Source organism: Fulmarus glacialis, unplaced genomic scaffold (genome assembly GCF_000690835.1).
Source record: "Fulmarus glacialis isolate BGI_N327 unplaced genomic scaffold, ASM69083v1 scaffold16293, whole genome shotgun sequence".
Lineage (NCBI taxonomy): Eukaryota > Metazoa > Chordata > Aves > Procellariiformes > Procellariidae > Fulmarus > Fulmarus glacialis.
In genome coordinates this window covers 8,185-20,781 of record NW_009202440.1, presented here as the reverse complement: position 1 = coordinate 20,781, position 12,597 = coordinate 8,185, and the positions used below count along the sequence as shown (strand labels likewise).

General features: G+C 37.4%; 1 protein-coding gene across 1 annotated transcript; it reads left to right on the top strand.

Moving 5' to 3' along the window:
* Positions 1–5,139: 5,139 nt before the first annotated feature.
* LOC104074234 (DNA repair protein XRCC4-like) lies at positions 5,140–12,233 on the top strand (the record flags this gene model as incomplete). Its single annotated transcript, XM_009574292.1, has 3 exons — positions 5,140–5,306; positions 11,294–11,446; positions 12,130–12,233. Coding segments are annotated over 3 exons (424 nt in total), but the record flags the coding sequence as incomplete, so codon positions are not given.
* Positions 12,234–12,597: the final 364 nt, after the last annotated feature.

Below are 12,597 nucleotides of genomic sequence, written 5' to 3'. Positions count from 1 at the left end.
GCATAAATGTTTTTTTCTAATAGACTAGTATGTCATAATTAAAAATTATTGTTACTGGAAATTAGCTCACTGTTGGTATCTAGCTTCAGATCCTGCCCCAGAAGAGAGAGCTTGCAGGCATTGCTGTGTAAATGGCTTCTCCTTTCAGTGCATAACCTTTGATAATTATTGCCTTTAGGTATGATAACTCTCATTTCTAGTGGAATGTAGTAATGCTAAAATTATATAACATGTATATGTATTTAATGCAAAATTAAAATGCACCATATCTATAGAACAAAGTAATTTTCATGTAGTTTTAGAATTTTCCGTGAAAAAAATGTGTTGGCTTATATTTTAGTGACTTTTTTCCCTACGTGAAGCATCTTCCTATAAACATCAGTAATTAAAAGAAAAATTAATTGAGAAGCTTTTCAGTTTACTTCCAAAATATTTTCTGTCTTATGGTTGAGATCACTTCTTTGTTCATCTGTAGAAGACAAACAGTGGGCAGGGTGAGAGGTGATGGGAAAATGACAGTTTTTTCATAAACTTCTAATTCTTGTTTTTATTTGTAAACTTAAAATATTGGTCTAATGGGTAAGTGCTGAGTGTGATTTCTGATTAAGGGAACACAACTTTCTAAATGATTCTATATTCATCTTCATGTGTCTTTAAAAAACAACAATTAAAAAAAAAATCCCAACAAACAATAAAACAGATATTGAAGGGGAGCAGTATATCAATCACAGTCAGTTTGTTGTCCACTGGGACCTCTAGCAGATCTGCTCGTTTTCTGTATAAATGAAGTGTTTAGTGCTTCACTGTTTTGCATAATGTTTTCTTGAATGATGTGAAAGAGGAAGTAGAAAGCACATTAATTACATCTGCAGATGATATGAAGTTAGAGAGCTACAAGCAGCTGGAAGAATGGCAAGAAATATAAATTGATCTAGAGAACAGCAATGTGCAGGAATTTACAAAATGAGTCTCGCCTTGTAAATGTGATCCAAATCATAGACATGCTATATGTAAAATTAGCTTAATGAAGTGTTAATGTTGAGCTTTCACTCACGCAGTAAGCAAGATCTACTTATCTTGATATCCCACCCAGTTAACTGTTTCTTATGGTATCCTCATCTTTAACCACTTCTACTGAATCTTCCTAGAATGGTTTCCAATTTCACTGCTGTGGTTTTGGCGATGAAGGACAACTAACTGGACTATTTCTTAGTTTAGTTGCAAGAAAGAATAAGCAATTTGTGGAAAAACTAATGCTTCCTTTTTTATGACACTCCCTCCCCTCCCCACCCCCCGCCCCAGTATTCAATTTTAAGAGAATTCTGTCTTAATCAGTGCTGCAAATTACACGTTTGTCCGGAATTCAGAACCCTTGGATCTAAAATTGTGCTATTTTGTGCATCTGCTCCTTTACCAGTTTGGGATACCAGTAGGACTCCAGAGCAAAACTGTCCTGAGACTTCAGTTTCTTTACGTTGTGTAACGAATGGCTCGTGCTTTGCCTTGGTGCTTTGGAAATGAAATGGATCTGGCTGCCTTTATGGCTTATCAGGCTCTCAGCACTGGGCTCTTTACAGGGGCAAATGCCAATCAGTTGTAATTTGCTCAGATAACAATGTTACTATTGTTAGTGCTAACATTTCTGTTTGTTAAATAGGCAGTATAATAGCTCATTGTGACAAATAATTTCATGTTGAAGAAACAGCTTAAGAAGTCTTTTTTGGTACACTTTGTATAGCATTCTGTATGAAGGAGGCACAGCAAAACTGCATGCCCAATATCACGTTACTTTTGGCTTAATTAGGGCTGTATCTAAATGTCCCGTGTTTGTCTGCACTGAGGTGCTAGAGGTAGCTGCAATGTAACCCGGACAATTTGCTCCTACAACTATATTAAGTTAAGATTAGACAACTTGAGGGCAGGGGGGGGGGCGAAAAATATACAGAAGAATACTTCTTTGTAGAAGCCTTATGATTTTTTTTTTTTGGTCGGTTTGTGAGCACCTGCCTAATGGATTTAAGCCTCCTGGTAATGGAGGTTTAATGGTCCGCAGATCACAGTGTGTAAGACATAGAAAGCAGTACAGTGAAGTTTCATGTCAGAAAGTATGTAACAGTCAATTGCTTTGTATAAAGACTGAATGAAAGACTAAATTAAAGACTGTTACTGTGTTAACTTTGAAATGAACACCTGAAAAGATGGCCAACCAAATTCATTGCTGTAACAGTGTGGGAAATCTGTCCATCACCTCCTCTCTGTTGGTGCACACATTAGCAGTGGCTCGTCAGGCTGGCATGCATTTCTTGCTCCACTCTTTGCAGCGTGACCTCTACCCCTCTCCGTTTTGAGAATTCATCAAAAAAGGTAGCATGTCCAAAAGCCTGGTTTGATTTCTTTCGGTGTATCAGCTTTTACAAAAATCTTTTCTAAAAGATTTTCAGGAATCCTTTCATGGCAGAAGTCCATGAAGCTGAGGATGTATTTTGCAGTTTCAAAACTCCAAATTGCACTAAGCAGTATCGGTTTATGTAAAATGTTTAAGTCAGAGGCTGAACTGGTGTTAGTTTATAATTACAATTGCTTTTGAAATGTCTGCTGTGTGTTTGGCATGATTTTGATTGTGAGTGGAATCAGGCTTTCAGATGAAATCTATTGTTGTTCACTTTCATCTGGTTTAGCTTTATTCGTGTTTGATTCTTTTGTGCTAAGTAAACTGTAATTTGGACAATGCTTATTTGTCCTGATTAAACATATTTGCCTATACCTTATCTCAGTTGATTATAGTAAAAGCATAAGACAAAAAGAGGCACTCTTCTTGCTATTTCCTCCACAGTATAAGATTGTGTTGCTATTTATCTGTGCTACTGTGCTGCTCTATCTCTGCGGCTAGTATTCAAGTGTGGCATGAATTCTTTATCCGTATAGTATGGTGGTGGCTTGCAAGTGATGAAAAACAGTTTCCTTTATGCAAATGTCCATCTTTGTTAATGCTGTCAAACAGCAAGTGTGATATCCAGGGAATACGTGTCACTCTGTGGGTTACTGATAATGTAATCTAATTTCCAAAAATAAATTAAATGCATCTTTTAATCTATAGCCATCAGATATATGTAAGCTAAAGGAAAACAACATGTTAGAGACAGTACATGTGAATTTGGAAGAAGAATAAGTGGTTAATTTGAAATTAAGCCGTCAGGTTTGCCGTATTTTCTAATAAATTAACCTTGTTGAAGAAGCTCATGATGGTACCATGTGTTGTTGCAGAGGCTTCCACAGATAAAATACCTTATCTAAGTTGAAGGACTGTTATTTGTTTCAAACAATGCCTTTAAAATCTTTATAAGCAATTTTTACAAGGCCTTTTTCAGCAAAACCTTATGTATAGTAGTAGTAAACTTCACTTTTTAAAAAGTGTTAACAAACGCTACATGTTTTTTTCACGGATGTCTTTTATTTAGTTATTTGCCATGCCCTCCGAAGTAAAATAAGCTAAAGTGAAGAGAAAAATGAATGAAACGGCATTACTGATTTTAGTAGGTGAGGTGCCATGACACAGACTGAACTCGTCCCTAGCATGTACCGCTTACATTTGGGGGTTTTTTATTGTATTTATTTTATTGTATTTTTTAAATGTACATTTTTTAATTTAATACAACATGCCGTGTATTCAAGTTGAAAAGATGAGTAACGGTTCTATTCATAGGGAAATGCCACAACAGTTATGACAATCCTTTTAATAATTACAAGATGTGAGAGAGGACCCTTTCTCCTTCCACGTACCCCTCACCAACTCGACATTTCTGCAGGCATTTCCAATCAAAGCCAAGTCATTTTGATGCCTCTTTCCTGAAAGATTTGCGTCTGCTATAGTTTAAGCTGGCCAAAGTCTGGATTGTGTCATCCAACCCACTCTGCTTTTCTCTGGATCTGCTCCCTCAGTTTTTTCTCAAGCTGGGCAAATGATGTTGCTGCTAAATGAGGAGAGGCATCAGAAAAGCCCCCTATGGCTTCTATAGGCTCTATCAGCTATGGAAGTGTACCTTAAGGTAGTTCAGATTCCCCACCATCTACCGACTCCAGAGCACCAAAGTCAGCTTCTTCACTTCTGGTTTGTTTCTCTTAAGATAATCTGTGCGACCTTGTTCAAGCACCCTTAAAATCTTTCTTCTTCAATTGCCTCAAACTGTCACATTGAACATTTTTTATATCTTTATATCTTCATCTAGCTTTGCGTGTTTGTAGTTTAGCTGATACTGTTTTGTGCATATGGCTGAACTATTCCTTCTTTAACATAATAGAAACAACAGTTTTCTGTGGTTTCTGCCAGACCAGGCAGAACAAATCTGTTCAGACCTCTTGTGTACCCTGTATAACATGCCCACTGCCGAAGAAATACAACTATTCATTATAAATCCTATCCTTTAATCTCATTGAATTATTGAGGCTACCTATTTAATTGAAGGACTCCTTTTATTATTAAGGACTTGCTGTCTGAGCCCTGAAGGGGAAAACTTGTGGGCTAGTTTTCATCCATCAGGTGCATGCAAGGATCATAGACAGGCATTTGTAGTGTTACTTTAAATCAAAAGTAATTAATCTTCATTTGTTTTACCAGTAATATTTATGTGGTTGTATTGCTGCTGTGGGTACCAGAATAGGCAGCAAATTACTTCAGCTAGTTCATTGGGCAGGTGGCAAGAACATGTTAGCAATACTGTTAGGTTTTCAGATCCTGTGGTTCTGCATTACGTCAAAAACGCCTTTTATATAAAACCTGTGGTTGCACCTTTATACTACTGACCTCCTCTGATCTGTACAGAGCAGGTTGTTGCTATATCATGTTACATTTCCTGCGCGGCATCTCTTTTCCTGCCCATTAGAAAGTATGTCAGTGCTTATGTCTTGTGCCTATTGAATGACAGGTGACCATTAAGTTGTATTAGCTGCATAAATAATTGGCGTGTAGATTATTCCACATATTCCACAATTCTTCTTGTGACAAATTTATTATATGACTTTGAACTGGAGGACTGTAAGGTATTTCTTATGCTTATTAAGTATGTATTCAAGTTTGTTGGAGCGAGGTTTTGTGCTCTTTCCAGTACAGATGAAGTAACTCATTCTTTCCTTGTGTCCTAGTTTAGACTTGGATCTCTGAAGCTAGAGAAAGTTTCGAGTCCGGCGGAGGTGGTTAAGGAGCTGATTGGTTACTGCCTAGACTGCCTGGGAAGACTGCAGGCGAAAAACGAGCACCTGCAAAAAGAAAATGAAAGGCTTTTCAGCGACTGGAGCGATGTGGAGAAGCGGTAAGTTTAAAAGTGCATTCATAGGTGATACCTGAGAAACTCACAAATATTTATTTTGTCAGTGCAGGCTTTACTGAGAAGCACTTTTCGGAGTCCTGTACAGAAAGGAGCACACAAATTTTTCTTCTCTTGACAAGTGTTTTGAGCCCAGTTACTTACAGCCCATGTAGTTGTGTGTAGTTGTGGATCTTCTTCCTATGTCGAAAATGCAATTGGTATTACAAACTTTGTAATTAAAGCTGGTTTTATGAAGTGAAGTGAAAACCTTCACTTTATGAAGTGAAAAAAAAAGACCTCTTTTCTGTAGAATCCTCTCCACTTTCTTCAGGAAGCCACCTTTCCACTATTTTCTATAATTCTTATGACTAGCAGTTCAAATGATTTACATTTTTGAGTGGGAAATAAGTTGCCGTTGCTTTAATCTGTTTGCCTTGTCAAAGCAGACAGAATTGGAAAATAAGTGTATTGTTATAAGAAAAAGCACCATTATTTTGTGTGAGGTTCTTTTTTTAATTGCCGTTGCATTTATGATCTGAATTGTCTGCTGCTGCACTTTGGAGTGAAATAATCTTTGCTTTTTTCAGTTAGCATAAAACGCTTAGCACATACAAGTCAGAGATTTATCTTGTTTTTCTATAGCTTTATCTGAAAAACCACATTTAGGAAGAATGTAGCTAATTGGCGTTAATTTACCTTGAAAAAGAGAACTAACTTTTGGGAGGAGTTAGTTTTGTTTCCCTCTCATTAAAATGACTAACAGTTTCGCCTGACAATCTCCCTGACAAGCATATGGCCTTCTTAAGTAGTGTTTTACTGCTTAACAGTTTATTGAACAATAGCGTATTGTATAACCAGTATGCTGTACTGCATTACACGCTAATGTGTAATAGGCATTAGTGCTTGTATCAATTTCCATGGTGGTGTGGCACTTTTAAAGAGTAACCCCAAAGAGAAGAAAATCACGGTTGCCTGACAGCCTTTGCTCTCAGCAGCAGTGTATTCAAGCTTCGAAAGCTGGTGGTTTTCTTTGGTATGTTTATATTTTGAATAGCTGAAACATGATTTTTCAAAATAAATACTGAAAATTGTATGGTCACCAAACTTTGGCCATGGCCGCTAAATAGAGAATGAAAATAGTTTTCATCCAAACAGCATTGTTTTTTGGGTTTTTTTGTTGGTTTTTTTTTTTTTGGTTTGTTGTTTGTTTTGTTTTTTTTTTTTAAATTCTTTTTGCCACAGCCTAGTCTACCCTGCTGTCTCTCTTTGCTTTTTTGGCTCCAAATGCTGGACCTAGTGTTGTGAGTTTCTTGGAGCTGAACAAAAGCTTTGCCTGTCTTTGTTCAGTAGACAGGATTTCAAGCTTCACACTCTGTATCACTCATGGCACTGAGTGGTAAAACATCAAATATAAAGCACGTGGTGTGGAGAATTATGCTCCCTCTTTGCCTGGAGCTAAGGCACATCAGCTCCAGAGTGTCAGCCCCTGCAGTTCCCCTTGCTTAAAATCTCTCTCTTCAGGACCTCGTTAGAATTAAAACATAGCATGCAGACTTCCAAGAGCTGTCTTTGTTCAGGTTAAGCATGGGGCACTGGATGGAATAATTCAATCATCCCTTTTCCATTTCCCTACTCTAATTTTCTTGACCATCATGATGGTTTTGTGAGCTCAGCTAGCAGCTTTGCCCCGTAGCTCTCCGGGGTCTCTTGAGGTATAAACTTGTTCTGTTTTCCATTTGGTCTGTAAAACAGCAAGCAAGTTTCCTTCAGGAGGCTAAACCTGCCTAGTGAGCAATCTGTAAGCTGAATAGCATCCCCGATCCGTTGCTGCAATTGCCTCAATGTACATGAGCTAGTCTGCTTGGCTGTAAATGGCTCGCATGGCAGCCCCCTGCTTGCCCCTGCCACTTCCCTCTGCAACTCAGGTTCAAGTAAAGGTGACAGGCAGGAGAAGGCCAAAAATCCCTCTGAAGAGAAATCCCCTGCATCATCAAATTGTTAAATTACTTACGTATTCTAGTCTAAGCTGTGCGGCATCTGAGGTGTTGAGAGTGTTTCTGGTTGAAGCTGCAACTCCCTTAATTTTCATCGTCTCGCTTCTTGTGATGACCTAAGTGTAGGATTTTACCTGGCTGAACATTTCCCTGCTTTTAGGAAATGACCCACGTGTAGGTGACATCAGTATGAGAGTTATTGACTAGCTAGACTGTTCAGCACTTGAGCTAAAAACATAAAATAAAATTACTAAGACACTATCTGGCAAGATCCAAATAGAGAGGCTACGGAAATTTTCAAAAGGTTTATTCTCAAAATGCTGCAAGTGGGTGCCTGGTGAGCAGCGTGTGTGTGTGTGTGTGTGCGCGCGCACCTCAGGGATGGATGAGTTAAAATATCAGAGCAGAATAGCTGTTGTTTTTATTTCATATAGATAATTAATATAGTAAATGTAAAGTAATAATAATCTATAGCAACATAATTCCTTGGCCAATAAAACACAAGTTAATTTCTGTTTTGGGTGTGGTATGTATTTTGTATCAAACATCTAAAATCAGTGTAGACAAGCCAAAATCAAAATAGCTGCTAATTTATGTTGTGGTCAACTATAGTGACAGTCTATTTAAACCAGAAACAGCTTATAAAAATGCAGGCTAGGTAGTTTGGTGCTTGAAACTGACTTTTCAGCATTAGCTCATCAAGATTCAATACCATTGCCAAGTTGGGGGAAGGGTGAATCTGAAATGTAATGGAGCGGTGCCGTAAGACCAGTAATTATTTTAGAGCACTGAGGACAGGGATAAATAGCAGAGATGTTGAATTTGTTCTTTCTAGTATTGGAGTGTGGAAAATGTATAAATGCCATTAAGTGTCATAGTTCACGTTAACCTCTGTGAAGCACGTGTGATTGCTCTACGTCTAGGCAGCACTTAAGAACTGGACAGTTACCTTATTTTCTCAATTACTAATCATAACCATTCCTGATACTAGCTACTTTCAGTAGGCTGTGCAAGCTTTTTGATAGCTATCAATTTGGGTGTGTCTGGCACATTAAAAGCATTGCACGTATGTAACAAAGAGATCTAAGAATATAGAAATTGGAAAGCATGTGCAAATAAGACTTGCACTACTCTAGCCATTAATGTCCGTTTATTTTCATTGTACTTGAAAGTTGTCTTTGAGATGAGTAGCTTCTTTATTTGGCCTGGGGAGATGGTATTTTCGTGAGACAAATCACATACAGGCACAAGCAGGTGACGAATTGCAATTAAAGTTTGTATTTGTAACTGATGAGGTATTGGAATGAAACACAGCCAGCTTTGCTTAGTGGTCACGTAATTCAGGTAATACATGCCTGAGTGAATCCTAAAGGCTATGCAGGGTTACAGCCAGAGCCACCACACACACACATACGTTCTGCATTATTAATGCATCCCTGTTCCCAAGCAGCAGAGGACTGTTGCTTTTTACTATTCCGTTTTGAAGGATCATCATATGCCATATAATAGAATATTTTTAAAGGCTCATAACTTGCAAATATAGCATTAATGTAATACTATTTTACACTGATTGAATGTTATGCCAAATTAATATTATATCTATGTCTGGAGAATGTATTTATGTATGGATTACTTTAAACAACAGACAAAAATCGAAAAAGGTGTTCATGTAAATGAAAACAATCATGTAAGATTAATTGGTGGCATACTACTAATTGATTTTGCCTACAGGGAACTGTTAATATTCTAATCTATGCATATGGTCAGTATGTATATTTCGAGATGCTAATGTTTTGCTCCAGAGGCTGAAGAAGTTGGCTAGTCTTGCAACAGGTTCCTATATTGTGCTTCTTAACGTCCGGGCAGCATCAGCTTTACTTCATTGAGAGTTTACAGTTATGTGGATTTTTGTCACTGGATGTCTTATATGACACTTTTTTGGCCAAGTCAGCAAAATGTCTCAATGTAACTAAACCAATCTTAGCTGCTCTGACACTAACCAGCCCATTGGCAAAATAAAGGCACAGTAGTAAGCACTTTCTTTAGTTAGTATTGTTTTGTGTGTGGGAGAGGGGCCTTTTCTGTAGGATTTGATACGGACAGGATTACTGTATTTTACACAAAATCCTTGTTTTCCATTTTTATGTATACAGACATAATTCGTTTCAAGCATGTAAATGGCAGTTTACCCAACAACTGTGGGGTTTTTTTTTATATCTATTTTTTAATGGCTGAATTCTACTTGATAAGTGGGAGGCAATTCCTGTCCTTATCTTTTTCCTTCCGTGAGCTGGTCAAGGCACTTCCGGACCCTGTATTAGGGTTTATGATTCTTTGTGAATTGTCTATTTGTTCCCCACTAAACAGTTAACTTTCCTTTTGTAGGTGGAAAGTCTCCTGGTAGTTGATTAGTACGTATGATCTTTCATTTAGGAATTACTGAACCGATCTATATGGTAATGATGTTCTGCTATTTGCATTTAAATTAGATGAATTATTTATCAACTATCAAGCATATCCCCAAAGGATTGCACAGTAGACTTAACGCTTCATGAGATTATTTTTTATTGTCTTTCTTCTTACATCATATATGGTTTTGATCTATGAACAAAATAATCAGTATTTGTATAGGAAGTCTATTGAAATTTCCTACCTTATAAATTACTGTTCTTAAAATCTGTTATGTGTTTGGGTTTAATAACAAAGGAAGCCTTCTAAACTTTTTTACCAACCTTGCATAGGTTGGTGAAAAGAATGTTATAGGTTGTGACTACTTGCTATAATACTGTAGTTACCATGATCAATAAGATTATCAAGATATTTACTTGCTTATTATGAACACAGCTATTGAAATGTTTGTGGTTCAACCCATGGACTAAAAAGTTAAGAAATTCAAGAAGTAAATATAGGATCGCATTTGCTATAAGTCACTTAATTTATTGTGCTCATGTTTGCTTATATTCAATTTTGCTTTGCTTATGAGACAGTATACATCCACATTCTTAACGGTATATTTCCATTGTGCTTTGTTTTATTGACACTGACCTAGCTACAGGTGCACATTAAACCTTTAAAACCCAGAAGAATATTTTGCTCTGAAGATATTAATTAAGAGCTTTTAAAACGTTTTTATATGTATTGTGTTTACTACCAAGTAATTGTGATTGGTTCAGGGGAAAAAAAAGTAAAAATCTGCCTAGCGGTGACTGCAAGTGTACGAAGATCTCAGCTCTGTGTAATTCGAAATGGAGTCCGCAGCACTGGAGTTACTAGCATTGTATTTGTCTGAATGCCTGTAAGGGATTACAGCTGCCATCAGGTGTTGCTGCAGCGTGCTGTTGAGCATTGCCAGGTTTCTGTACCTTGCCGGCTCACCAGAACAACACATCAAGGCTGTTGATGGAAAACGGTCAGGCAAAGGTCTGTATCACCCACATCTGCCCCGGCAGTCCTGGCAAGGAAAGAGTTCTGGAGCTGTCCCGATTGCCCCAAAGTATTTGCTGGTCATCTCAGCCCATGTTGGAGTGGAGTTGCCTATTTCTTTTTTTTTTTTTTCCTGTTCAAATATATTTCAAGTCAGAGTGTGTGGTCCAGATTTGGGACCTGTCAAGCTTAATCATATCTGTTTGTAATATCATTATGTGTATCCTGCTAAGCTATGCCTACTATGGTGAATTCAGCATTAAAACTAAAGAACACTTGCCTATCTAAATTTTAGTTGTCTCAGATGCATGTGTGCAAGAACCAATCAAAAAAAGCATGAAGAGAAAATTTTCCCCTTGGAAAATTTCCACTTTTGGTAGCAAAGTTCATTACAATTTTCTATGGGAAAAAAAGTTTCTTCTGCCCTGTTTCAGGCACAAGATGCTGAACTAGTTGTGCATAGTTTGGCATGGGGATTTCTATAATAGGAAGGCTGGCCTCGCTGTAGAACTTTCTTCCAGGAAACACAGAGTTTTAAAAAGAAATGGTGTAACAGTTAATTTTACATTGTAGGCTGGAAAAATGTGTGGAAGCTAAAGAAGAGCTAGAGGCAGATCTTTATAACCGGTTTATTTTGGTGCTGAATGAAAAGAAGGCAAAGATAAGAAACTTACAGAAGTTGTTGAACGAAGCTAAAGAATCTGCAGCAGATACTGAATGTACAAGGTATTTCTTAATGTTCCTGAGTTACTTGGTAACATATCTGATGCATATTTTAGTTTAGTTTAGTTTCCATTTCTTTCGCTCCAACAGTGAGAGACAGTTCTTCCTGGCTAAGCGCTTGGTTATCCAAAACAATACTGGTACTCATGAAAGCAGACGATTCTTTGTGGCGTCACTGCAAATAGCAGCATATTGTCTTAGATGCTGTAGCCAAGAACTAAATATTCAATGAATCTGTCCTCTTCTTTATTCTGTTAGGTTGCAGTTGATTTTCCAATCGGAGTACGTCTCTGCCATTTCCATAGGTGGAACTTTCATATGCATTCTCCCTGAATTATTTGATTCCTTTTGTCCTTTGGGAAACAAAAATATCAAAATCTAAATGTTTTTATGTACTTTTTATTTCAAAAATGTCTAGCAAAGACGAATCATTCTAATGCTACAACACACCTTAATTTGTTTGCTATTTTTGTCCTGCTTTTTTATATCTTACCTTTGATTGTCTGTCCTTGCATATGAATATGCTAAGCTGTTCAGCATGGGGACTTTATGTTGACTTGTATCAGCTTGCATTGCCTCTAAGACAGTGCAGACAGTGCAGAAATGATTATAAATTCTTTGGAGTAATAATAGATGGCAAAGATATGCTTGCTTTTTTTCCTTTTTTTTTTCTTTCTTCCCCCTAGGAATAGTATAGCTACTACTCAGATGGCTACAGAGAGAGAAGACGACTATGATGGCAGCACTGATGACGAAAGTGAAAATTTAACGTGGGCCTCATTACCATCAGGTGAGACAGAATGTATTGTCTTTGGGGAGTATCACGGACAGGCCAATCCCTTTATGTAAATAAACCTTAATGAAGACAAAATACTACCTGACAAATTGCTCTGTGACAAGCCAACCTGCAAGCCGTAAAAATATCTCTCTTGAAGCAGAGTATAATACTGGCATTTTCAAATTAGAGAGAGGAAGTTTAAGAGCATGTTGCACAAGTGAAGGTACTGTCATTTCTTCCAAAATGACAAATTACATACTTTGCAGAACTAGTGACAGTCTAACAGTACCTGAACTATCAACAATTCTATTTTAAATTCTAGGAATCGTGATTAGTATGCAATGATTGCTAAAAAGTAAAATGTAGTTCCTGACAG